Consider the following 27,224-nt stretch of genomic DNA (forward strand, 5'->3'; position numbering starts at 1 on the left):
GTGATCTTACCAACACTTCTGCAAATTAAAGAAGTAAAAAAGCAAGGAAGGAGGGAAGGAGAAAGTTTCCCAAATGGTCTAACAGCAAGGTGTCTACATGAACATTTTACCATGTGCAGGAGCAATACTGAAACTCCCACCGCATTCTCCGAACAATGCAGGTTTTTTTCTAAGATAGTAATACTTCTTTCTGAGTCAATACAATAATCACTCAGGAGTGTATCTGACTTCTTGTTGAGCATTGTTCAATTCTGATAATGGTATTTAAATCTAACATGGTAATAATACAGTGAATGATTAATGGTTGGAAAAACTATCAAGAGTTGTATGCTGCAATAAAGGAGCAAAAGATATGAAAAATTTAAGCAGAAAGAGTAAAATATTTACTTTATACATACCTTCAAAAATATTGTTTTTAACTCAGCTGGATCAGCTCTCTTGGTTAGAGCCACCTACAAGTAAATAAAATTACATTAATATGCGTAATTTATACAAAAGATGTCAAAGTGTCATTTAAAAGGAAGCATTCAAGCAACAGAATGAGTGATGAAAACAAATGTTCACCTTAGATAAATTAGGTACTGCTTTAGCTGGCCATGCTTATTTTACTCACACTAAGTTATTCAACATTGTTGTTGTAAATGCTTCCCTTATGCAACCCTGCAATTCTTAAACAAGCACACATTAACAAGTTATAAAGACGTTCAAGTATCAAATCTTTCCTACATACCTCTCTGCTGGGATTCAGCATTATACCATCTTTACCATATACATTTTTATACTTCCAGCATCTTTCCTCTACGAATTTCAGAGTACCATACACAGCCCCCAACTGACAGATGGCAAGAATAAAACACTCAGACTTACAAACTTGTCCAAGAAAGCAACTCTGTAACAGACTGAATTCCAATGTAATTATTTGGTTTATTGGTACTTCTACTTCCAGCATTTTAAACTATTTAAACTTATAGCGTAGACCTTTTTGATGAGGAAAATTCAGAAAGCACAGTATCTAGATTTTTCTGCAGATCATAAAACTAGCCAGTTCCAACTAAATCCTGTTACATTTAGCACAAAAAACTCAAAATTAATTAAAATATTTTTTCCCAAAATACTGAATTAAAAAATATTCTATATCCACTACGGAGTAAGCCCATCAATATTTTCCTTGTTGACAGATTGTGCCATCCATTTGCTGCTTTTGGCAGTAATTGGATTCATCCGCTCAAGTCTGTGCCTGCTATATAGTTTCCCATTCCTTCTTCAGGATACTTTGTAAAATGTGCTTGCCAACATAATAACCATTATCTGAGAAGTCAATTAATCACATCAATCTATTTCTAATAAAATAAGAACATTACTTTGCCCGCAAACCTGGATTTTTAAAAAGCTTGCGAAAACGTCTCTGTAACGGGGAATAAACAGCCAAAGGGCAAGATGTAAAATCTCACCTAAGAATTGAACATCAGAAACATTATCAATAAAACATGACTACCTACTTTCTTGACTCTCCAGCGCAACGGCAGGCTGTAAAGGCAAATGTCACTGCTAGTACATTTCTAGTAGCACCCTAAACTACTGCAGAAAATGGTAGGAGTCTGTAAGTCTGTACCACAGTATTATAACCTCATGTACATTTAATGAAGAATCTTCAGTAAGTTTTTCCTTACCCTAAAATGGGTCATTTAAAAACTAAACAAAAAAAACCCAACCAAAAACCACAACAAAGAACACCCTCCCAAAAAAAATCTAGAGTATTTTAAGAAATCTGTAGGAATAAGGTTTCTTGTAAAATTTTAGAAGTTTTGTTTGTTTTTTATAAGGGAAAAACCACACCTGAAGTTATGCTAGGATTCAACTGACACAGTCCCACAGCTGGAGTCCCAATACTGTGTTTGCACAGAAATCTGTGTGGAGGCAGTTGCAAAAAAACGAAGTGTAATCGTGAAGCTGGGAATCTTCATAGAAAATGTGTATTTTTCTAAAGTACAAGCTATTCTAAACGTAAACATTGTGTAGTAAGCAGAGATTTAATCTAACCCCATTTGTAAAAATCTGGTTACCCTAGAGCAATTGGGAACTACTTTGTGAAAAGAAAAAAACCCAACATTTGTATATTGCTGCAATCCAGTATCTTGCCACTATACAGGCAAACAAAAGACACTTCAAACACCTATAGCCATTAAAAACAAATCACTGTCAAACTTCATCTGCATTGAAGTTTAAATTTTTCACTGTCCCAGAAATCTAAGCCTAAAGAAACCAGGGATGAAAGGGTACACGCTGATAGTTGAACTTACACTCACTTTCCTTTGGTTTCACTGACATTAACAATCTTGAGAAACTTGGGAGCTAAAACATGCTTTCAGCCCAGCTACCACTTTTCAGCCCCCTTTGATTAGAGGGGCAATTCTACTGGGTTTTTTACAGCAAGTTTCTTTCAAACGATATGCTGAAAGACAGGGCTGAAGTCGGTCAGGTCAATGAATGCAGAGGCACTGCAGACCAGCAACCCAAGCCATGGCTGCAGACCACAGCTTCCCTCCATTCCCCACAATCTACTTCCATATTCTTCCATTTCCTGGGAAACAGGAGAGGAAAGGGATGGTTAGCAGCACTGCATTATTTGGTTTGCCCACATCATTTACCAATCTCCATTTTGAAAGGTCTATTTGATCCCAGTTAAGGAACAGACCCTCTATTACTCTATGTTACAGCTTCAGGAGGACCGACACTAATGCAGCAATACCAGTGCGAAGAGCAGAAGTATTTAATGCAGCCTTTCATCCATCCCCAGCTGTGGGCAAAGCTGGAGCTGCACACCCAGAAGAACCGATCCCTATGACAGGCATTACTAGCAGATTCCCCTTCTGGAAAATGTCAAAATATCGCTCTCAATACCATTCTGAAAATTGCTGTCAGTTACATTAGCAGTTGAAGGTGGGCTAAGTACCCTGATGCCCACAAGACTGCAAGCCAACAGGTAACATGCCTCATGAAAAGTCACCCACAGACACAAGCTGCTTCTTCAGTCAACTCAGATGATACTTATTGACCTTCATATAAGTGGGCTTAGGTGATGTGTTTTGTTACTGGAAAGACTTCTCCATTTTACTTTACCTTCTCTCCATAAAGACAAAAAACAGCCTGAGATAAAACCAGCATGATATCTCTCTAGTTGCGTGACGAGGCATTTGATAAAGCAGATCCAAGGGAAATAATGTTTGTTACTGCTCTTTACAAAGAGGTGCTATGTAACAGATACTGACACTTGAAAAAAAACCCAGTAATTTTTATTAAGTAAGATTCAGTGAAGAAAGCTCTCCAACAAACAACATTTATTTTTAAAAAACAGGAGACAACAGGGAGTACAGAAACTAAGGTGCAGGATTATAACAAAGTCAGGACATACTACAGAAAAGACAGGGATAACATACAGAAAACATCAGCAGAGATTTTCATTCTTAAAGTGGATGTAAGTTTTAGCCAACATACTATGCGTACATGTGCGTTACAATGTATATGAAGAACCAGCCAGCACAGGCAATATAAGAATTGAATTTAAAAATGCCATATCCCTCCCATTAGCAATGACATTAAGCAAAGGGAGACAGACGGTGCACAGAAAAAGGGAAAGCTCTGTAAGTGACGGACAGTAACACACAGGTTGATTTGCACACTGAAGCTGTTCATATCCTTAGATTCCCTTGCTCTCTTGATGTTAATTTCAGCCCATTTTTCTCCAGTGGAGCTATTTTCTCCTTGTTGACCTATGCTCAATTTACAACGGCAGGCATTTTCAGTCTCACTTCCACCCTCAACAACACATGCAAACAGACTCTTCCCAGACAAATTTAACTGCACAACTGCAAGAAAATAGAATCCTGTGGGAACCAAAGAAAACTGTAGTACATTTCCAATCAACTCTATTAGTATTTTTGTCATACACAAGGCAGAACAAACAGGTTGCCAGATGGTATATAATATCAGAAGACACAAAAGGACTAATAAAGCAGTGAGTGTGCTCCACCCAATAAAGAGAAAAACAACATGGGTGGGCAAGAGAGAAGAGCAGTAGGAAAATCAGAATTAACGCCAAAATAGCATTATTCTAATGGCAAATATAAAACGTCTGACTTTCTCACCTTTATGGTTAAGATCGCTTTAGTAGTAGAAAGGTGATGGGGATCCAGGAATACTTAGGAATTGCTATAATATTCCAGAAGTCTAATGGGACAACAGTAAGTCCTAACTCAAGGTAAAGAGATAAACATCTCTTACCTTGTTTCTTCTTCTTTGTTTAACCTGAATAGTGCTCAAGTGCGAAGGAGAAAGTTGATGGAGGTAAAGATGTACCCCTCCACCTCATTATCTTTAAAAACTCTTGACACCGATCAGGTAAGGTGCTGGAGAGCAGCCCTTCTCCAAGCAGAGAACTGAAGCTGTGGCAGGGCTACCTCTCTGCTAGGCTCTGGTGAGCTCAGTCTGTTTAGTTCTAGAGGACACAATCTATAGGCATATACAGAGAGATATTTGATGTAAGGCCTAACAAGTGATCACAAGCTCTAGTAGCTTCACGTTGAAACTAATACTGTTTGTTCTTCCATTCCTAAACACAACTAAAGAATGCAATGTATTTGACACCACAAAAAGACCTCAAATCAAGATTGAAATCTCCTGTCTTCTAGAGGTATTCTTGAGTTTCATCACAAGTTATTGAGTCCACCTGTAAGACTCAAACACATGTGGCCCAGTTTATGTAAGCGGTCCATTGTAATATTTCCTTCTGGCTAAAAGTATGTGCAACTCAAAAGGAGATCACACCAGGGTCTGACCTTACATTCTTGTTTAAATGAGTGACTGGAGTATCAAAAAACAGTTAAAGTGCAGTTACTGGCCAAGTTTGAATCAGACCAGTAATTTATTAATACTGTGTAAGTATTTGCTAAAACAACACTCCAGTTTCTATTTTAATACAACTAACCTGCTTATTTAGGTGAGAATCACCCTTCTCACACATTTACATTAATACTACCACATACACATACCATTTTTCTAACCTAGCAACTCCCCTTGGTCACCTTCCATCATCACACACAGCATCCTAAGTTACAAGTGTTTTGCAGCAACATCTGTCCAGGGCACTGTCTCCTGTTTCAGCTGCCCCAATAACCATTTTTCATTAGCCCAACATGCTTCAGCATATTCTGACCTCAGTAAAAGCACTGCCATTCCTTCTGTGCGACAGAATCCAAGTAAAAGAACTTGACTGTGATCTGCAATGGATAGCAAACTACACAGACCTCAGCATCACAGGGAAGTTTGCAAGCAAGATGTGGACCAGCTCACCAAGAAGGGAAGCAGATAACTGCAAGGATTGCTGGCACAGAATGCAGATCAAAAAGATCTTCTCGCTAGACCTTCTTAATGGTAAGTTGAGTATTTCTCCTCGAAAAATATAATCAGATGGCATTTGCCATACCTACCTAAAGGCTTAGGGTAAGAAGCACTGTAACAGAAGCTGATAACTACTAAGCAGGTACATTCAGTCTGACCAGTCTGACTTGAGACAAAAACATTTATTTTCTAAAAACAGTTCTCATCCTCCAGGTTGAACATTACAATTACATTTTGCAAAAATGTAATCCTACACTAAGCAGCAGTTACTGCGTTCCTTTGTCCAGTAACACCTAGCTAAGCTAAGAAAAAGAAATGTTATTAACACTAATCAACAAAGTCTTCTCAGATCCTACAGGCTGATTCAGTGTGCAGAAATACAGAATAAACACTACCAAAACTGGACCCTTGTGCTGAGTCTACTCCACACAATAGTGAAGCAGAACAAAGTCTCCTAGCTAACAGAGGCAGAAAATCTCAAGCAGAACTATTCGCATCCATCTTCCCTCTGTCACAATTATAAATCTCCAGGCAATTCCAGTCCGTCTTCTGCATCATGGTAAGTGAAAGGTTCACTTCCCCCAAGTGCATCAAAGCTAGACCTACTTTATTGGGCAATTACCTGCTAGCTTTGATCCTACTTTCAAAGTCCCAAAGCAAATGCAGCTGGCTTATTCCTAAGATAGTTCTCACACACAATATTCCCAATAAACCATAGTATTTTTGCAAGCAAATTGATCGGAGACCAACACACAGTTATCAATTACATACATACAGGAAAACGCTTGTCCATTTTGTCCAATGCTTCGAAGTAGGTTACAGAAACCAAGGTAAAAGCAGTATATTTCTTAAGGAAAACCACTACAAGAATTTCCAAGAACGGCTAATTAATGCTATGTAAAAATACATTTAGACTGTGTACTTCTAAAATTTTCCTACTTAAAGACCTGGAAAACAGAAGGACCATAAAACTAGCCCAATACTCAGGTAAAAACAGCTAGGCATTGTCATTGCTCAGCAAAACTGTTTAACAAAAGGAAAAAGCATCACACTGTGACCAATAATATCCATTCCAAACTTTAAGCACAAATCAGAAGATGCAGTTAGGAACTAACTGGACTATTAGTTTGTAGTCTGCCTCAGGATGAGGACAAGGATGCAATTGCTGTCACTCCTACAACAAAACATGATGCACTACACTACAGCAAGAAGCTGAACCTGAAAACCAACTCTTTGTGAAAACCAGAAACTTCTCTTCCACTTTTCTTTCATGTTGCTAACAGAAAAAGCTCAGCTCTCCCATCATTTTCTATACCTATCATAAAGTGCTACAGTCATCTGACTGCATCAGTCCATCTTCTTCCTCAAAAGTAGTATTCCCTGTTGTCTCACAGCTCCTCTACAACACATTTTTACTCAGATGATCTTCAGGACTGTGATTCAAAGATACACAAACAAGCTACTTTGCTATGGCCATTATGTAATATTAACATATCCCAATGTATCTCAGCAAACTAGAGCTCACCACTCACTTGAAGAAATGCAATAATTATACATAAGATATATTAGGGGGTTTTCAATAAAAAAGTTTATTTCCACATGAGCTACTAAAGAGAACAGTCAAATGACTTTTCCATCAACTCTTGGGTATTTTTCAAAAATACCCCCCTCTTGCTCACCATAGATGGTTGGGATGATAAGATGCTAACACTGTTACTCTGCTCTCCCTTTTGCTTCCTTACACTTTTCAGAACTGGAGGCATACCTAAGCATCACCAAGGTCAACCTGCTAAGACATACTTGTTTCCTACCTCAGCTCAGTTTACAGACTTCTTTTCATTGTCCTAGGGCTTGCTCTGTTACTACAGTGCTACTGTATAACCACTGCATTGATCATCAGCTCAAAACAACTGTCTCCAGTCCATCTTCCAAAAGCAGTCACCCCAGTGCTACTACTAGAGCTCAACTTCAGGCTTGCATCTGACAGGAAAACAGTCATCTCTCCCAAAAAAGCAAAGGATAGGAAAATTCTCCAGGGCAACTCCAAGATCAAAAGTAGCTCCTGGAGGAAGCTGAAGATTAGATACCTGTTACCATTTAAAAACTGTCAGGGAGAAGCGGCAGACTATCAGGGCAGCATGAATTTTATTTGGCATCCAATGTTATTAGCATAAAACATGTATTTGGACCAGAATTAAGCAATGCGTAAGCCACAATTAAGACAGAAGGCCATTTAACACCATGGTTTGCTTCAGGAAGCATCATTTCACAGCCGTGCAGAGCCCCAGTGAGCTCTGGGAGAGGCATCACTGAATGGAACACACAAGCCACCAACGTGCCTCTCCAAGGTTCCCACGCTCGTGGTGCTCAAGGTTCCAAACAGCTCACACAGCTCAATGGAGACAATCACTCCCAGTTTCACTTGGATCCCAGCTCCAGCCCCCAACACCCAAACACTCACTCTGCCTTTGGCATGGCACAAAGTAGCTTTTGCAGCCTGAATGATCAGGTGTTCTACCAACACGAGTCACAATCAAAAAATTCAAAACAATAGGTAGATAAAACAATATAAACAGATATAGCTGCACTACCAAGGAACTTCTTGAGAGTCCTGCACTGCACCTGCTGCCTTGCAGTGCACACAGCGATCTAGAAAGTGTCCCATGCTTTATCTGGCACCTTCACAATTTACAGAATGAAGACAGAAAACAATGGCAGGAATAGACAACCTGAACAGTGTTACAAAAGGTTTCTCTGTGATTTTCTCTCCTGGATGTCAATGCAATGGAAGTTACACTGTGAAACAGGTTCCAGCAGCAAGTGAGCAGGATCGTTTGCAGTGATAAATAAAAACCTGCTGCCCTTAGAAGAAAGCAAACCTGGAACACAGCCACACACAAGCATCATAACAGAATGGTCTGCTCTTAGAAAACTACTAATTCTGTGATAAGGGGAAAAAAATTATACGGATGTGCCATCAGTGCCCATAAACTTGTGGAAAGGTCTGTCTCAAGTTGTTGCTAGAGTAACTGTTGTTATTTGCAACTTCACGCTTGTGAATGAGCAAGTAAAAGAAACGTGCTGGAGAAAAGTTCCTATACATTGTATGTCTTGACTAATAATTGCGTGACAGGAATTATGTAGGAATAACTGACAGGTACATGTATTTTGTTTCAGTGTTGTGTTTTGTTCTTTGAACACAGAAGTTCACTTTTCAAGATCCTATTTATAATCAAATCCATCTATTCAACTCTATTCAAAATGCTACACCTCAGCAGCTCAGAGAACTGGGAAGGGTGTGGGAGTGGGCATGAATCCCTGTGTGTGCATGGATCCAATTCTACAACCTTAAAAAGAACAAAAGACAACTGCACAATGGAAACAGCATCTCACACACAAAGCAAACTTACTAAAGGCTACGTTATGATAAGACTCAAAGAAAAGCTTAAGTCCTGCAGTCAGGAGCCCTTCCTCATAGCTAACAAAAATAACAGCAGCATTCCAACACATACTTGGACAAATAATGACACTGTATTACTTGAAACAATAATAAGAAAAAAGGGTTCTTCCTTTCTTTTTTGTCTGTACAGCACTCAGCACTGCAGAATACTGGGACACGGGGAGCACGCCAATGCTCTGTGAAAGCTGAGTCACAGTAACTACCCACCTTTCCTCAGTAAACATGCTAGTCGACCTCTGACTACAGAAAACCTGGATTTTCAAATAACTTTGTCTCTCTCCCTTAAAGATTTTCATCTGTCATCTCAAAATACATATGCCAAAATATGAGTTTGCAAACATGCTCTCTTTTGCCTGCAAGCAACAGTATCACCATTTGTCCAATTCCCATCATACGGGTTTTAGTTCTAAATTATTAGAACATCTCCCTGAAGACAGGGCAATTACAAAGCAAAGGCACCTTCTTTTACAATTCTTATCTTCAGTATTAATAAACAAATGCTTGGTGCTTAAATATTAGCAGGTTACACAGTTGTCACAAGCTACTGTAGGCAGGTGACCTTCATTCTTGCTACAGACCTGAATGGGAAGTTGAAGCTATCAAAAAGGGAACTTGGAAATAATCTGCAGTTTCGCATGGGAATATAAAATAATCCAAAGACGACCTAAATCATTTACGTAAGGCAGTGACTCTAACACTAAAGGTTTACCTGCCAGTGACTAGCTGCAACTCAATCAAATTATTAAAGACTTCACAGTAACCCTCCATAATTTATGAAAGTTGTAAGATACCTGACAACAATAACTAAAAACTTCTCATCTCCTTAAGAAACTGCAGAAACATTTCCAGCATTTTAATACATTTTAATTATAAAGTATTCTGATTTTAGCTTGAATGATTTTGGCTTGTCATCTGTGAGTCTATTTTATCACATATATTTGCATAAAGCAACAACTGTTTCATTAAAACATTAAATTTACTTCTGCTGCACTGCCCTCAGAATATTTTTGTGAGATCATTTGGTTGCAGTGGAAATTATGATGTTGTCAAACTAAGCATTTTGATTTAAGGACAGGAATCTAAAAAAACAATCCTAAAATTACCTTCAGGCATGTATGTATGTACTTACATACAGAAATAGATTTTTTTATTGAATTTTTTTTTTTTTTTTTTTTTTTTTTTTTTTTTTTTTGCCAGAAAAGAGAGTTCCATTTTCTTTGGGAGCACTGCAGTTAAACTAAAATCTAAACATACCAGATTAACCAAACACAGAGCAGAGTTTAAGACACTAGAGAAATTTTAGCACTATTCTTTCAATGTCTCATTAACCAGGAGTTCTTTCATTTCATGCCTTGGACACTTGGGTTTATGTCAGAACCCTGACAGCACCAAATGAATTCAGAGCAATGTCTGCCATCCCATAGTAAGCTACTGGTTATCAGCAGACAATGCAGTTCACTTTTTGTCATCAACTGTCAAAAACACAGTTAAATTCCAAAACCTTCTTTCTGACCAGTTGATCCAGCCCTTTACATACAAAAAATTAATCCTTTGCCTCATGAAAATACTGGGTAATCAATCAGCAGTTACTCCTTGCAGCTTTCACAACCTGTCCAGACCAGGAAGTCTTCAAACAGTGAACAGAAAAGCCAGGAGACCTCACATTAGTTTTCATTACATATCCCTTTGTTGAATCAAACTGTGGGCCACACACAACATGAAGTACCCCCAGAGGCTTTCAAAGCCACAAATGAATTGTGGATACGTATTCTGTATAAAACTTTCTAAAAACACTGAAGGAAAACAGCGTATTTGACAGTCCTTTTGTGCATACTTTGCAAAGGTCTTTCCATCATTTTCAAAAGCTCAGTGCCCTCTTTCCCTCCTCCTCTCCCGGCTCATTCACAAGAAAAATGGGCAAAGTTGGTTTACTAGCCTTAACTTGTCAATGACACGAAGAATAAGGAACTATTAACTGATACTTTAATTATACAGTATTTGGGTTGAATGTTTACACACTTGAGAATTAAGTATTCTGGTTTGGGCTATTCTCGTAACTGACATACTGTATCTATAGGTTACATGGAACACCAAAAGTAAATTGCAAGATGTTTACAGTCACTATCATTTTCTTTACTGCGAGAAGAAAAGAGAAGCACAAAACTTTTGTAGTACAATGTTCACAATGCACAACACACTGAACCCACTGCTTCACACCAGTCGGTCTTGAAAGAAAAGATGCAGACCAAGTAACTAACTGATTTGGGCATGTGAACAGAGTAAAAGCAATTGTTGAAAGTTTGTTGTTGCCATGTTTTTCTTCCTTTTGAACAGCATCAACATGGGACTAATTCATGATCTTTACAAAGTAGTTTCCAGTTAGACTGACACACAATGGCAAGCAGCGCTAGACAGGTGAAATGACAGGAAGGAGGAAGGCTGACTTGATGTCAGTGACAAAAACTATTTTAATGGAAATGTGAAATTATTCAAAAATTTCTTCCCCGAAACACGTGAAGATTTCTCTAGTCAGATTCAGACTGCACAATGGGCTGAGAGTAGGCACCTGCCAGACACAGTATTTTTACATACCATGTTTTTTCTAATGGCTTTTCATATTCGGTGCCTCACTTAAAGTTGTTTCTTCTGCCAAAGATCTGTTAAATCAGTGATGTTCATCAAACAGTGGTTGTCAAACATGATAAAACCCTACAATAATAACATACGTGACCAAGAGGTTTTAGTAGCCAAGGATTCAGGGAAGAGCAGAAATAGGTCGTATTTCCAAGGAACAGAAAGATGACAACAGTAACGAACAGCCTGCTGTTCAGTCATACTAATTTTCAGACCTCTTCTATCCTAAAATCAGACCTGTGTTATCAGGTCACGTGATGGATGGATGTGACAGGGAAGTCACATAATAAAAGGATAGATAATAATGCTTGACTGCACTTGCAGAACATACCTTTCAACTAAGTCCTTTAAGTAGGGAGCCTCCCGCTCTGGTACTGATACAGGACAACATCCTAGTCTCTCCCCAGCACTGTAACATCACATATCAAACCAGAAACTCAACTAAGAAGCTGTAGTGGTCACGTGGTGTAAAAGAACTGCAGAAAAAATGCAAAGCAACACCACAAACACGTAAAAGTAGGAACCATCAAGGCAGGAGATCTCATTTCTCAATGTAGGAAACCATGTGTGCACACGTTTGAACGCAGACCTCTAAACCAGAGTTGCGTGCACAGACATAGAATCTTTGTGTCATGATCCTGCCGACAGCCTTTTATGTTTTGGAGATGTTACCTGCATTTTGATTAACACTTATCAGTCTTTGATGAAAGATGTAGTCAGATGCTGCTCAAGCTACTCCAACACTGAATAATTAGCTCTAATTTATTTCTTAAAAACTATTCTAATTTACTGCTTTACTTAGATGAAATGGTACCTTTGCTAACTTCCCAGAATGAAATGTCCATTGACTGAGACAAAACCCCAAAACCCTGAGTAAGTGATGGCTTTATTGGCTGAGAGAGTTCAGGGAAGTTGGGATAGGAAACAGCAACTTAAATATAAAGACAATTAGAATTTCTTCCTCCTACTGGCAGGATGGCTGGCATTTGGCTCGGGATCACCCTTGTGAAAGCATCTTACCCTGTTGACTAAGTGCACTTTTAGGCAGTATGCAAACTCTATCAAGAGTAAGGTAGAAAAATGTGTACCCTTCTATGACTCCATATTCTGAAATCTACAGAGACTTTTCCCATCACACAAGGTCAGAAAGAAAAACAAATAATAGAGAGTGCTAGTTGTTGTTCTCTCCCCATCTCCTTGCAAACCCAGCACTAAAAAAAGACTCCAACCTGCCAAGGAACTTTCTTTGAACCTTCCATTTCCTGATAAATTTAAACTTATCTGCTCAGACAGAAATGAAGGTCAGCTCCAGGAAAGAACATTTTTAAATCTTCAGTGAATAAAGAGCAGGTAGTATTCATCTACAGAAACTGAAATATGTGAAAAGATAAATACAAAATTGTGCATGAAGCTGAAAAAATCTGTGGTCAATTGCATTTTACAAAACAATCTGAATTCCGGTAAATCAATTCCAATTACAAAGGAAGTACCAACAAGATTACAGTGTCACAAATAGAGAGTGGGAAAGAATAAACTCCGTTGGGGAAATAATAAATGGAATTCAAATAAATCAAATCACTGGTTTCGCCCTTTTCCTAAAGTCTTCAGTTTTAGAAAAATTTGTTCAACTATATCAGAAATGTTCAGACTTCAATCCCCTATGCTTCCCCTCTCCCTGTGCAGTTCCACAACTAGTGGAATGTCACATTTTAAATTTGCTCAACTGCTGTTTAGCTCAACAGCCAAGGTTTTAATACTCCATAATACTAATTACGTAAAGGCATCTGAAGGAGTAGGGGGAAAAAAGTCTGCTTCTACCTATTTGTAACGTTGGCTAATAATTATGGTCATCTAGCTACACAACACCTCCTGTATTCTGTCTTTGGAATTAAGGTTGCTCTTTGCAATTCTTCAATTGCCCTAATCATCAAGGACACAAAAATCATAGTTGTAAAAAGCGCATCTATTATTCTCCTGGTAGGTCCCCATAATTGCAAAAAACAGCCTTTAAAAGCCTTGAAATTTTTATACTGATGAGAATTCTTTAAAAAACTAGACTTTAAGAGTTTGAGGGTACATTATCTTCACATGGGATTGAATTATGTTGGGACCTGAAGATTGGAAAAAAATTATAAAGACTACATGTTAATATCCTTCAAGTAAAACTATTCTCTTAATATTTGTTTTGAACGAAAGACATAATCAAGTTCCAGCTACATAATTTGTGTCTAATCCCCATATAACTTAATGACAGTTCTACAGGTAACTACAACTCTAAGATTATCATTGCCGGCTTATGAAAACTTAAGACCTTAGCAGGTAAATTTACTTCTATATTCTGGCAGCTTTTAGAAAGTAACGTACACTGGTCAAATGACACTTAATGGGCTTTAAAAAGGTCAGTTTCTAAAAGACTCTTCTTCAATTTACAACATATCATTAACCATCTGCCTCCCTGATCAGTCTGTTTTGTTGTCAGACACTCCTGTCCCAGATAACTGAGAGAGGTGCTGGAGCAGTATCTTCTTTATCTGCTTTCTGTGAAGCACTGCACTTCACAAAACAGGTTATCCTACATGTCTGAATAAAGACACATGTCCATGCATTTCTTTCCACATTACATCAGATTTATCTAGCAGTATGCGATAAGATGCAGTGTTAACATCTTTTTTCACTATTTGCACCTATTTTTAATCAAAGAGAGATAGTAATAATTCAAGCAGCACTAATATGGCTGAGAAGTCCTCACCTGTTACAAGGACAGTTTGTGGAGCAAGAATTCACATTTCAGGAGTGGTTATCTGTCCTATCCATTGCAATCACAGCCACCTAAAATATTAACAGTAAGAATGCCAAAATTCTTAAAGGAGACTAAGGAGACAAGACAGGCTCATATGACAATTTGCAACATCTACTGAGAAAAAGAGGCTATTTGGACACTAGCTTACAGACAGCTCAGGTGAGAACCAAAACTGTCACCTTCTCAGCTTCCACAGCAAACACTGTGTATTTCTATGCCCTACCTAAAATGAAATGATGCTCTTGCTGATCCTCAAAAAAACCTACATTTAAATTCAGTAAACTCAAGCGATGGTGCTTCAGAAGCAACACAAACTGTCAGGCATAAGAAAGCCTGCTGTGGGGACAAAAACACTCTCTATTGCATAGACAGGAGACATTAAAAGTAAGGAAAATGTATCACTTAATAATGGAAACATATTTTAGAATAACTAAAGCAATCACAAGTTGCAGTAGCACTATTTATTACAATAAGTTCAGATTGTGTAAGTTTTCCCAATATGATACCTGTGTTAAAAAAAACCACAAACCCACCACCACAATGATGACCCCCATAAAAGGTCCCAGGTGCCTGTTCCCAGAGGGATATCAACCTCCCTCCGGCTCTGGTCCAAAGCCTTTGAGATTGGGTCTCATGCTGAAGGGATGAACAAAGCACCAACATTATTTATGCTAACATGGGCTGGCTGGCAGGGAGCAAGACTGAGGCGATGTGGAGATCAGACTGATAAAGGCGAAAGTAACTTAAAACACAAAAGCATGAAATCTCTTGTGGCTAGCTTTTTAATTTTGTCCTTTATACATTTTAATATGGAGAACTCATAAATTGCCATAGTGCTTAACAATTCAAAAAACACTAGTTAAGAAAAAAACGTAAGGATTACTGCATCACATGCAAGGTTCCATCATCTTCACCACCAAGGTCGCTCCCCTTTACTCTCCCACATTTCTAAAGGGAGAAAAAAGCCTCAGAGCTAGGATTTCACCACCTGCCTGACTCCTACCAGCGCTGACTGCAGTCATCTTCTCTGTGTGGTGCTGAGCTAGAACTGATCAGCACTGTCAGAAAAACGTGTAAGTTCCAGCTAGGCTAATCAAGGCAAATACAACCATATACTTGCCTAAAACAAGAGGCAGTTATTCCTTCTACTGCAAAAATCAGTTCATGTTCAAATACATAAATAAGCCAATCAGAGACACAACTTTTAAAAAACAAAACCAAAACCAACAGAACAATAAACCATTTGCAAGGACAGTCCGATTTTTTTCCTCCTGCTTCCATGGGAAATTCACATCCAAGTTTTCCTTTTAAAAATGCTCCTATCAGTCCAGTTACTAGGCTATATACAGAAAATGGACAAAACAGTTTCAAAAATGGTGACAAAGTTCTCTTGGTGTTTCAGTACCATTTTTTACATTCCCTCTTCTGAATATTTAAACTGGCTGCTGCCCCACGGCATTTAAATAACCAGTGGGTACATTAGTTGATCAATTAGTTCTAGAACAATCTCACAGTTTTGCCTATGCAAAACTTGCAGTTACATCCCCATGGCTACGTTCTTGTACCATGCTTCTTACATTTAGGGAAAAAGCCCTAGCACCTCTATAGTTATCCCTTTGTGAGCCAAGCATGCAGGGTTGTCAATGAACAAACCACCTGATCCACACAAAACTGCATAGACCTAATTTTTGTGAAAAACAATTCCTTCTCATTTCTCTGCTGAGCAGTAGAAAACGCTAAAATATCTACAAATGCAAGGCAGTAAAGCCCTATGGTTGCCATATAAAACAACGCCTCGCAGGTTTCCAGCTTAAGGTATTTCTGTGCTGAATGCCACATTAGAGCATGCCGCCCGCATAATGCTTTATGCTGCTTTGCTGTGAAACGTATTAGGGAACTGATCTGATTTAAAGGAAAAGAAAACAATTTATATAGATTTATTTAAAAAGAAACCGTGCTACTTTTTGCCAAGTCCGTTACCCACTCTAATTCAGCCCAGCACCGTTACATTACCCTCCTAGTATTGCTACTGAAAGTTTAGTATTATCCAAGTTGAATCACAGCTTCATGGCTACCACTGGCTTTTAACCAGGTGGTTCAGGAAACAAACAGGTACCCCTCCATGCCAACCGAACCAACAGGACAGCTACTGTGAGTTCAACCCTATCATCAGAGCAGAGACACAGCCAGCCTGGTATCAGGAAGGCAGAACAGGCACAGAATCAGTCCCAGAGAGCTGGTTGGTCCAGCCTTGCCTATGACTCTAAAAAAGAACCAGTAACCTCCTAAAACTATAAAAGTAGTGATGACAGTAAGATTTTTAAACTGTTTTTAAAAGGTTTGGCTGTCTGGGCACAAGTCTGCCAATCTCAATGTGCTCTCTACAAATAAAACGTGTTTGTGCATTTGCAAACTCCACTTTGCTCGGCCTCTGAGGGTCAGACCCATTAGCACGCTCCACTACCTCAGTCACAGCATGATGCAAAAAACCAATCCGCCCATGAGCAGAAAGGCACATGCAATTTAAGATTTTCAGGATTCCAGAAGATCCATAAAGGTGCACATCTAGAACCACCACAGCCATGGCTGAGTATATACAGACATATCAGACATGCCGACCAGGTGTTCCCAGTCCAGCCCAGCAATCATGCATGCAACACATCTAATGTGCATTGGCTGAACAGGAGTAAGCATCAAGCACAGGAACCCTCCAAAACTGTAGCAGGTGAGGGTATGATTCATGCAAAATTTATAAGTGCTGCTGGCAACAGAGAATCCAAATCTCCCCTGTCCCAGCAGGGTGCCCTAGTTGCCAGCAACTGAACCCTGTTCTGGCCCACACCTCTGTCCCCACAGTCCTTGTGATGCTAATTACACAGCATCCCTGCCTGAAACAGAGATGCAAGCCTTGCTGTTTGAACATCCTCCTAGGACATCCCTATCCTTTCACTTCCCACTGGCTGACCTAGATGCTCCCTAGTCAGCAAGCTGGCTGTTGTGGTACCTGTTTCTGAACAGCTCAGACACGTTTCCTAATTCTACTTCCACAGCCAAGTGGATAAAAGTTAGGCATGGAGATCTTAATCAAGAGAAAACCAAAAAGTCAACTTAGCCTCAATTCCAGGCTCTGGTTTTCACATGGCCAAGAGTAAGCCAGGGAGTAAGACAGATCTTCAGGGAGACCCAAAGAGTGACCTTACTGGTCAGCACAGAAACAGTCCTTGCAGGCTGCCAAGGCGTGCAAGACATCAGAAGCATATGAATCCAGCAGCTGAGATTAGGGGCCTCACAAGTATCCAACAAGAGGAATTCGATCATGCTTGCAACTAGTTCTATTTCTTCTCTAAATGTATGTAGTTTGATGCACTTGCGTTTGCTTCTCCACTGTCTCTCAAGTGTTTCTTTTTTTCCCTCTTCAGAGAAAAAGAAAAATGCCAACAACCCACTCCTTCTAAGCAATTTCATCCTTTAACACACTGGATTTTCTGCAGGCCAAGTAACAGTTTTGGTTAAGAATACAATTGCAATTGCACGTTTCTAAGGTATTGTAAATAGCATGAAATTATTTTAAAATGTTATGAAAAATGCATTTGCAGTGTTCCTTTAAGTTTTAACAAAGCTTTGGTTAAAATTGCTTTATTCCAAAGCAATCAAATATAAGAGTATTTTTATAAGGACCTCTTTATCTCCCTGCAAATGACTGAGATACAGATACTTTCCAGAAAGGGAATGCACCAGAAAATATGTAACCTTTCGTTTTATTAGCCATAGTTATCTAGCACCATAAAACATCAGCTGCTGTTTCTGAAGACTGTATTGTAGCTAAAGCAAACCGGCATGATTAGCAGAGCCACAAGCAGTGCCCAGAGGCCTTATGCAAGTTTAGATTTGGTGCCATACAAATGTAACGTACAGGCTCTATTCAGTATGGTGAAGCCATTCTATAGCCAAAGCAGCAGCAATTCCACAGATGAAAAGCAAAAATTAAGCTAAAATTAAGCAGCATATTCATGCCATCTTCCAGGAAATACGGTATCACATACCTCCTTGTCATACTCCTTGGACAACATAGATAAATAAAATAGATATTGGCCTAAACAAGCTGGTCAGAAGACACATTGTTATCATTCAGGGCTATAAGCTTGTCTAGGTTACAGGATCAGGAGAAGCACCTTTAACATATTGTTTGAAACACACTTGGAAGAGCTTCTCTAACCTCCTGGGACACAAAGCTGCATAGAAAAAGGAATAAATTTCCTGATGTGGTAAGATAACTTCAAATACTTTTCAATGCATGTTACAACAACACAACAGACAAGACACACATAATGATGTACACATAACTGTTGGGTCGAGCAACACTCTCCAAGAGCTATCCATTAAGTGAGATCACCCTGCTATTCCTCTTACAGGGACACCATAATGGAAAAGAGCAAGTTCAAAAAACTTGTTAAAACCACTGGCAGTTGCAACATGCAATCCCATTAATACCTCTCCACTGTATTAAAGACATAAATCAACCTCTTTCACCACCTCCTCCCACTACCACCTTGCTCTGATAAAGAAAAGGGGCAGGGGGTGGGTAGAGAAACAGTAGTACAAAGGAACAGGTAAGTCAATTGAGACAAAAACCCCAGTGTAATAAAGCTCCTTTTCAGGGTAACTTGGCCTTCACTGCAGAAGAGAGCTGTGTGTAATTTTTCCACAAGAGAGTTGCTCCACAAGTGCTTTTCCTGGGATTTTTCTTGCCAGTGGGCCCCGTAACCTGCTGTGCACCTTGTGGAACTGAGACTCAAACAGTCCTCCTAAGAGTAAATGTTATAAGCAAAGACTTACGCAGTAAAAGAAACCAAATGAAAATAAACACACAAACAATAGCAGAGAGGACAGGGAAGGAGCATAAAGGATTTGCTTTCTCCTTCATTTCAGCTGCAGTCATCATACATGCTACTTTGTACTTAGAAACAGTTTGAAGTTCTCAGCACTCATACAAATTCAGCGTCCCTTCATCAGGCAAATTCTGGTCTCTTAAGTCAAGATGCAGCCATAAGTCATAAGCAGCATAAATACTTGGTTTTTTCTGAAGGGGGAAGCGGAAGGAAGAGTCTTATGATACATAAGGTGTTTTAAGAATTTACACACTTACACACAGTTCCAAAATGTGTACAGACTAGTAAAGGTCCTTCTACACAGATCTTACATTGTGTTATCACATCCAAAAAAAATCAGCATGGTGCCACTAAGTGTGATGACACTATAAAGTTTACAGTACACAAACTCTGTGATGCATCAGGGAAAGAGAGACTGCTTTCTCCTTACTCACCAACCACTTTACCCCCACAATGTTGGTCTCACCGAGTGGCTGGAGCCTGTCCGTAAGGGACTCCACTCCTTTCATGGACACAGTAGCCATCATGATGCTAGGATCCCTCACCTGTTCCCTTCTGAGGACTCAATGAACCCACATGCAACGCAATGCAATTCTTCTCTTCCATTTGGCTGGAGGAAGAATGGCATTGAGGGCAGGAAGAATGAATTCAGTCTGTTCCCAGGCACACCCCACCCTACTGCTACCGTAGGGGAGAAGAAGCTGAACAGAGAGGCATGACGGAGCTGTGTGATGCACAAAGGGACACAATGGTGTGCATGACAGCAAAATATTTGATGTGGCATGGTTGCACCAGCATCTAATAGTTGTGGTACTGTTTGGAATCAGTATTCCAAACTTAGAATTGCATTGCCATGGTGTTTGTATTTCAACCATTGCTTATCCAAACCTCATTAATTCACACTGCCCAGTGCAGGCACTGGACCATTTCTGCACTCAAAAAGGCCCATAGAGCCAGGGCAGCAGCATTAATCCTTCACAGAACTCCAATTAATTCAGTCAAGGTGATGCATCTTGCAGGACCAGGATGTTCAGTGGAAAATGTCTGACTATATTAACACCAAGACATACAAGGCGCCTGTGATGGGAACTGATTATTTTTGATATGACAAGGTTTAGGATTTTAAAGGTAAATACAGCAGTAACTGGAAAGAACATGTAACTCCACTGATACAGCTTCCATAGTAAACAGTTCCAGAAAAAGACAAGTGGAAAAAGAATTTTAAAATTGTTAAATATACAAAAACTGCACAACAAATTTTCTTTAGTTTGCATTACAAACATCTCAAATATTCTCTTGTAAGTAAAGTCAGCAACAAATCTCTGTGTTACCTTATTGCTATATTTCTGACAGGCACTTGCTCTTCAAAAGACTTACGCATGCACTTAAAATTAAGCATGCAGGTAGTCCTACCAGGTACTGATGTAAGGTTCATGCCTTCACTGGAACAGTCATTTCACAATGAGCCCTTTTAGCATGTGATATTTGTGTTCACTTCGTTTGTAAGACAATGATTTTAAAATAACTTACACATTCTGGGTAATAGAGGCAACCAGTATGTGCTCAATTGATTAAAGTTCACACATGTACAAAAAAAACAATTAGGATCAGAGAGATATTCCACAGTATTTAATAAACAACTCCTATATCAGTACTATGCAGTTCAATGCAAGTATCAAAATTTATTCACATGCTATCTATAGCAGAGGTGGAGTTTAATGGTGTACAAGTGCTTCCATGATAAGCCCACTGTTTTTACAGTTTTTAAGTTTTAAATTACCTATCAAAATTACTCAAGTTTAGAATTTTCATTAATGCAATTTTTAACTGTTTTGAATGTAGCTTAGTGGTCATGAAACACTAAGTTTAAAAATATTATATATATTAGCTCCTATTACAAATACCAGTTTCTGACCTTAAATTGAACAAAGTAGCAGAGTGGTGAAGGCAAAATCAGCTATGGAAATAGGTCTCACTGAGAAGTACTTTAGAACTTCCCACTGAAAATAAGTTTATATTTTACCAAGTAGTAGGACCTTAAGAAGATAGCAAGTCACACTTTGCACATGCATGAGACAACAGCTACGCCTAGAATTGCATAGCAGTATGAGGACCAAGGGTAGCTTACAGTCACTCAACAGGCCCAGTTAATTTTGCTGCAAAATACACATTGCATGAATGGCAAGGGGCATTAGCTAGACTAGGTAATTTCTCTTTAGAAGTATCTAGCTAAAGGGCAGAAAAAACATTCTGATTGCATTGTTAAACACTCAAAATGAAGAAATAAAGCATGACGCTATATAAAACATCATTATTGCTCTGTACATGCACTACCATAAAGACTTTCCACATAGCCAGTTTTCCACGCCATTCATAAAAAAAGCCAGTACCTATGATGGTAATTTAGTTACCAATGGGGTAAAAATCGACCGGAACATCTCACCTGCAGTTTTTACTGGCAATTTGTGCAAATACAATTTGCAATGCAGTTTTCACAAAACACTCTCAGAAAGTGTTTTCAAAGATTAAGAAAAGACAGTGATGTACAATATACATTGTTTAAAACATTGTATAAATTGCAAGACACTGAGTAACATACAAGAAGGAAAATTAAATGGCACTGTAATGGACATTAAAGATTCCATGCATAAAAGCTTTGCCTATTTCTTGATACCTGAGTGCTTAACTATGCAGCCTTAACAGTATTCTGTTTGGGTTTTCCTTTTGACAGACTGAATTCCTAGAGTCTGCTTAAAATGTCAACATTTGAAATCTTGCAAGCAAAGAACAATTACATTCAATCCCAAAGACTTGTATGCCTAAAAGGGTATAATTAAAAAATTAAAGGAAGCGGTCATGCAGGATACTGGCAAGGAAAAGGTACCAAAGGGATTTTAGAAAAATCATTTGACTCACCAGTCCATTGTTTGGCTGAGGTGAAAAAGGCAAACATTACTGAGATGCATCAGTGAGGAAGTCAGAACACAAGTCAAGGCCCATGCCTGTAAGCACATGTGAATAACTTCAGGCCCAGAAGCTCTTTTACGTGGCAAAGTTATTCATATGTGTGCTTGCAGAACATGAACTCAGACATTACTGTTAAAAAGTACAAAACGCTACTTACATTTTGTCACTGACTTCAATAAAAATAGAAATTCACCCATATTTAACAGCAATTATTTCACCTCAAGAAGATAAAAATCCTTTTAAGTCTCACAAGATAACTTAATAATTAACCTGTTCTAGCTGTTTCCAGTTCTACTTCTTGGGTTTTTTTTTAAACACAAATCTCTCAAAACACATTCAAGCCTGCAACCAGAAGCCTTCCTCAGAAGCTACAGGAGGGCTGTAAACCCTGCAGCACAAAGTGCTGTATCTGTCTTGCAATGCACCAAGGATGCTTATGACACTGGTGACAAGCCATTATTCTTTTTATCAGGTATCTCTCTGCCAAGCCTGACGTAATTGGAAACTTACGATATTCAATTCAGTTTGTCTTTAAGTGTTGAGTCTTTCCAACATATGCTTGTATAGATTTTGGTGACCTGAACTGTGCAATAAACCAAGCCACAAGAAAAAGCACACCACACAGATGTGTAGCATGGAGCACACAGGTCTACCTGAGTAGAGAAACATTAACTACATATACAACATTTTTAAAGTATATGGATTCAAATGGATTGCAGATTAAGAACTGCTGCTTGGAGAGGAAAAGATAAGTTCATAAATTCAGGGAATGAAAGACTTTTAAGTCTTTTAAGACCAACAGTTCAGTAAAATGAAGCTGATATGCTGGGTGTATGGACCAGTGGGCAATCAAAAAAAAAAAATAGAGCTAGACAGGACAGCTAAGATTTATAAATAAGAAACATTTGGGGATGAATGTTTCATATACCCTAGCAAATAAGAATCACACATTACCCAATCCATTAAAACAGCATGCAACACAGATAACCCAAGTTCTTTCTGAGGAAGGTGCTGACAGGCGCAGCTCTATCACGGCCTCACTGCAATAAAGGAGCGCACAACTCGGCCAGACCGAGCACGTGCTGCTTTGCGTTGCTTGGGGAAGTTTAGTTTTCTGATGTTTTCTTGATGTAACTTTCATCACTGACTTCAACAAAAGCTGGATGTGGTCCAATATTTTTTAAAAGTCTCAAAAAAGAAACCTAATGAAAGCCTAGGAGTAAGTTTTGAAACACCAACACTACATGTAATTTTATCTGCCACTGGAATTAGCATGCCTACTTTTTATATCGCTTTGATCCAGCTAATGGGTAATACTATTTTTTTTCTGGGATGGAAGTGTGTTATGAAACAATTGATGAAAATATTTCAATTTAGTATCTTTCTGAAGCAGCAGCAAAGCCTCACTAACAGGTATCAATCTGACAGGAGAGCACCAAGAAGTGAAACCGGTTGGAAATTATAATCAAATATGAAAACAGAAGGTAAAAACAGGTATATGGAGAAAATGGGAAACAAAGCAAAAAGGGATTATCACGCCAAGGCCTGTAAGCGGGGCAGGGCCAGCACCAGCGCCCGCCCCGGGCACGGCGAGCCCCGCCAGGCCCTGACCCGCCAGCCCCGGGCACACACAGCGTGTACGTACTCTCTTCATACACCGGCGTGCCGTGTAAGCACGAGTGCGGCAGGGCGCTCTCCGGGTCACAGCTGGGCCTAACGGCGCCGTGCGGGTACCGGCGGGGCAGCAAGCGGGCCGGCCCGGTGAGGCCGCACCACCGCGGGCACGGCGGGACCCGCCGCCCCTGCCCTCCCCGGCGGCGGGAGGCGGCCGTGCAGATGGTGCATCACGAGCAGCGCGCAGGCCCGCTCCCCGCGGCTGGCAGGTGGGGAGCCCCGCCGCGCCGGCTCTGTACCCGCCGGCACCCAACCCTGACGGCCGGGGCCGGGGGGAGGCCGCCCCCGCCGCGGGCGCTCGCAGCCCAGCAGCCCAGCCCCCCTCCTCTCCCCTGGGGCCGGCGGCGAGGGGCCGCGGAGCCGCGAGGAGGAGGAGAAGACGCCACCCGCCGAGTTTCGCCAAGGACAGGCCCGAGGTCAAACCCGGCAGCCGCCCGCCTCCCGCCGCGGCCCCTTCCCCGCCGCCAACGGCCGCGCTAGTGCGCGTCGGGAGCCCGCCGCCCGCGCCGCCTCCCCGCCCGCCGCCGGCGGTGACTTACCTTGGCAGCCATGCTGTGCCCGGCGCGGCCACCCCCTTCCCGTCCCTTCCCTTCCTCCCCTCCCCTCCCTTCCGACCGCGGCAGGCAGCTTCCCCGCCTGCGCACCAGCCCGCCAGCGCCGGCCGTCACCGCTCTCCCAGGCACGGACGGGGCGCTCGGCGCCGCCAGCCCATTGGCTGCACCCCGCCCGGCCCGGCTGCAGCGCGCCTGATCGCCCGGGCCGGCCGCGCCGAGGGTTGCGGGGTTCGCGCTGGCCGAGCCGGGCCGAGCCGAGCCGAGCCAAGCCGGCGGGCGATGCGTCCTCTGGCACCGGCCGGCCGCGGGCGTTTGGGGCGGCCACTGCCGCACCCCTGTGAGGGGAACCCCGTTTACCTCAGGTTTTCTCCGTTTACGGCTGCTGGCCTGGCAGCCTCCGAGCCGCCTCAACGGGGCTCCGAGCTCGGAGGGGCCCCATGGCCCCTCCAGCCGCTGGAGAGAGGCCTGAGTGACCGTGTCTCCAGCGAGTGTCTCGTACCATTAACCCGAGGAAATGCCTGCGGCGTGCTCGTAGGACGCCAGGGCAAGCTGTGGAGAGATGCCACACACCTTCACAGCAGCCATGCTGGTGTGCCTCAGCAAACCCTGCTCTCCTGCCTAGAGCTGTTTTCTTCCCCATGAGTCATGCTGCTGTTTGAGGGATGCTTCATCCCGTTGCTGTATCCCAAGGCTTCGTTCTGGGATGTCCCAAGAACGAGCCATGCTTCCAACCAAATTTTTTAATGCCGTTTCAGTTTGTAAGTCGGCATGAACGTGACATGTCAGCAGCCCCGCTAGAGCGCACGGCTGTACCCGGGATGACCACAGGCATGGCACGCTGCGCCTCACAGACAGTTTGCAGACTGTCTACAGACAGCCTGTCTGGGCATGTTTGGCAGCAAACCATTTGGCATGCAGGCCTGCGGCTGTGACCAGGGCAAGCACCAGCCCTTCGATGCCTGTTCTGGCTGGCCTGGGGGCTTCTGGCTCCTGGTGGGATTCTAGGTGGGCCTGAGGCTGGTAGTGCAGGCAGGGAACTTGGCACATGCCTGTAACAAAAGGTTGCTTATCAGAGTAGCTCGGGGGTGAGGTTTTTGTGTTTATAATGGGCTATAAAGTTAGTCATAGCTTTGAGGAGGATCTTCCAGCACTTCCCCTAAAGTGAGTTTCATGAAGATACTGAAAAGGCAAAGGATTGCAAAGACAGATACATTACAATATAAACAGAACAATTAACTCTTTAATTGTTTTTAATTGTCTTAGAGGGAGACAGTAGAGAAATGGTAAGGACTGATAAATGCATCTGTGCCTGCCTGCTATGTATCTTTGCAGGATGGCTCTTTTTATGTTTGTTCTCAGTCCAATGAATTAATGACTGTTTTTCAGCAAATTGCAGTCTCCTCTATGTCCCTTGGAAGTTTCTTCCACCACCTGTGAGGCCCAGCAACATATCTGCCTCCTTCACTTCTCAGCAGTCTTCCAGCCTCTGCTTCATGTAAAACCCTACCACTTGCTGGATTCTCTTTCTTTCTCCCTGCCCAACATCCATGTGCCTGCTGCACGTGCTGAAGCTGTTCTGTGACACAGCACAGCCTTTCTCCCTGCATCTCTCTGACCTAGAAAACAGCAGTTATAGCAAAGCAGACTTCAAGCCTTCCTCCAACCACACCTTTTGAAATGAACACAAAAAACAGATTATGCCATGCCTATCTGCAAACTAGATAAGTAAATACTGTCACCTTGTCATAAACGAATAGATAATAGCAGTCCATTTATAAACAATGGAAAACAATCTCAGATTATTTTAGTAATACCACTAAGAAGAGAAAAATTACAGAGAGAAAATAGCATAACAATTGTCTTAGAATACAAATACAACATTCTGTGAATATACAGAAGCCAGAATATTTAGATGTGAGGCTGCAAGTCTGTCCTATTGAGCTTAAATTTTGTGAAAGCAGGCTTCCATGGGATTTTTTTTTCCATATTAAGACTGCTAAGAAAACAACTACAGTTCCCACATTGTACTGACACATGGTCTTGAGCCAATTTCCAAGGAAAAACACAAGCAATAAACCTGCCTATGTTCCAAGTAGACTGGTGGTAAAATTCAGAGAGGTAAATAAAAAAGGATGACCCTGGAAAGCCTCATTCAGCTGCTCCCCAAATACGACGTCATGTGAGCTCTTCTAGCATTTAGAATCATGAAATCATAGAATGGTTTGGGTTGGAAGGGACCTGTAAAGGTCATCTAGTCCAACCCCCTGCAATAAGAAGGGACATGTCCTTATTCTATTCCTATATTTATTCTGAATCTACTTATTTCCCAATCTTCAACAGCTCCAGGTGCCTCAAGTCCTGAGCATGCCTTCAGGAGTGCCTTGGTCCTGACAAGGCTGGAAGGTCATTGCCTAGCTTACATGAAAACCTGAGTGTGATCAGCATTAAAGGTTTGGCCTGGCAGGTCTCTGACATTGTCCAACACGCACATACAGGCCTGAGTTCCTTATCTTTATAGAAAAGGCACGGAAGGCAAATGTTCACTTTCTAAATGGCACGCAGTATGACTGCAGTGGATATCGGCACTCTCTTTGGCTACATAAGCAAATTGTCTTCAAAGTCTGCTGTTGACTGAAGATTCAGAGCCATGTGTCATACTCCTTTCAGTATGTTTTAACCACAAAGCCCTATAGTCTGGGGAATAGATGAGGGACATTTTTCATTCTTTCTAGTGAAGCTGTGTCATTGTGCAAAGGAGAATCCAAGATCAGCTGGACTGGAAAGAAGCATGACTCTTTCCATCATATTTTATCATACAGTAAAATGCAATGGGGTGAGGGTAAAATTGT

General features: G+C 41.0%; 1 protein-coding gene across 3 annotated transcripts in view; it reads right to left on the minus strand.

The window, feature by feature from the left end:
• The window catches only part of SLC25A13 (solute carrier family 25 member 13), a 101,492-nt gene extending 77,052 nt beyond the window's left edge, over positions 1 to 24,440 (minus strand). Inside the window, exons 1-4 of one of the 3 annotated variants that reach the window (XM_037383655.1) lie at positions 24,361 to 24,387; positions 22,097 to 22,111; positions 18,335 to 18,349; positions 399 to 452 (exon numbers count right to left, since the gene is read on the minus strand). In XM_037383655.1, the coding sequence (XP_037239552.1) occupies positions 399 to 452; positions 18,335 to 18,349; positions 22,097 to 22,111; positions 24,361 to 24,372 (96 nt within the window). In that variant the 5' untranslated portion in view covers positions 24,373 to 24,387. Of the gene's footprint in view, positions 1 to 398; positions 453 to 18,334; positions 18,350 to 22,096; positions 22,112 to 24,360 lie in introns of all 3 variants that reach the window. The other 2 variants (XM_037383656.1, XM_037383658.1) reach the window with 2 other exon arrangements.
• Between the last annotated feature and the right edge of the window lie 2,784 nt (positions 24,441 to 27,224).

The sequence above is a fragment of the Falco rusticolus genome, chromosome 4 (assembly GCF_015220075.1).
Source record: "Falco rusticolus isolate bFalRus1 chromosome 4, bFalRus1.pri, whole genome shotgun sequence".
Lineage (NCBI taxonomy): Eukaryota > Metazoa > Chordata > Aves > Falconiformes > Falconidae > Falco > Falco rusticolus.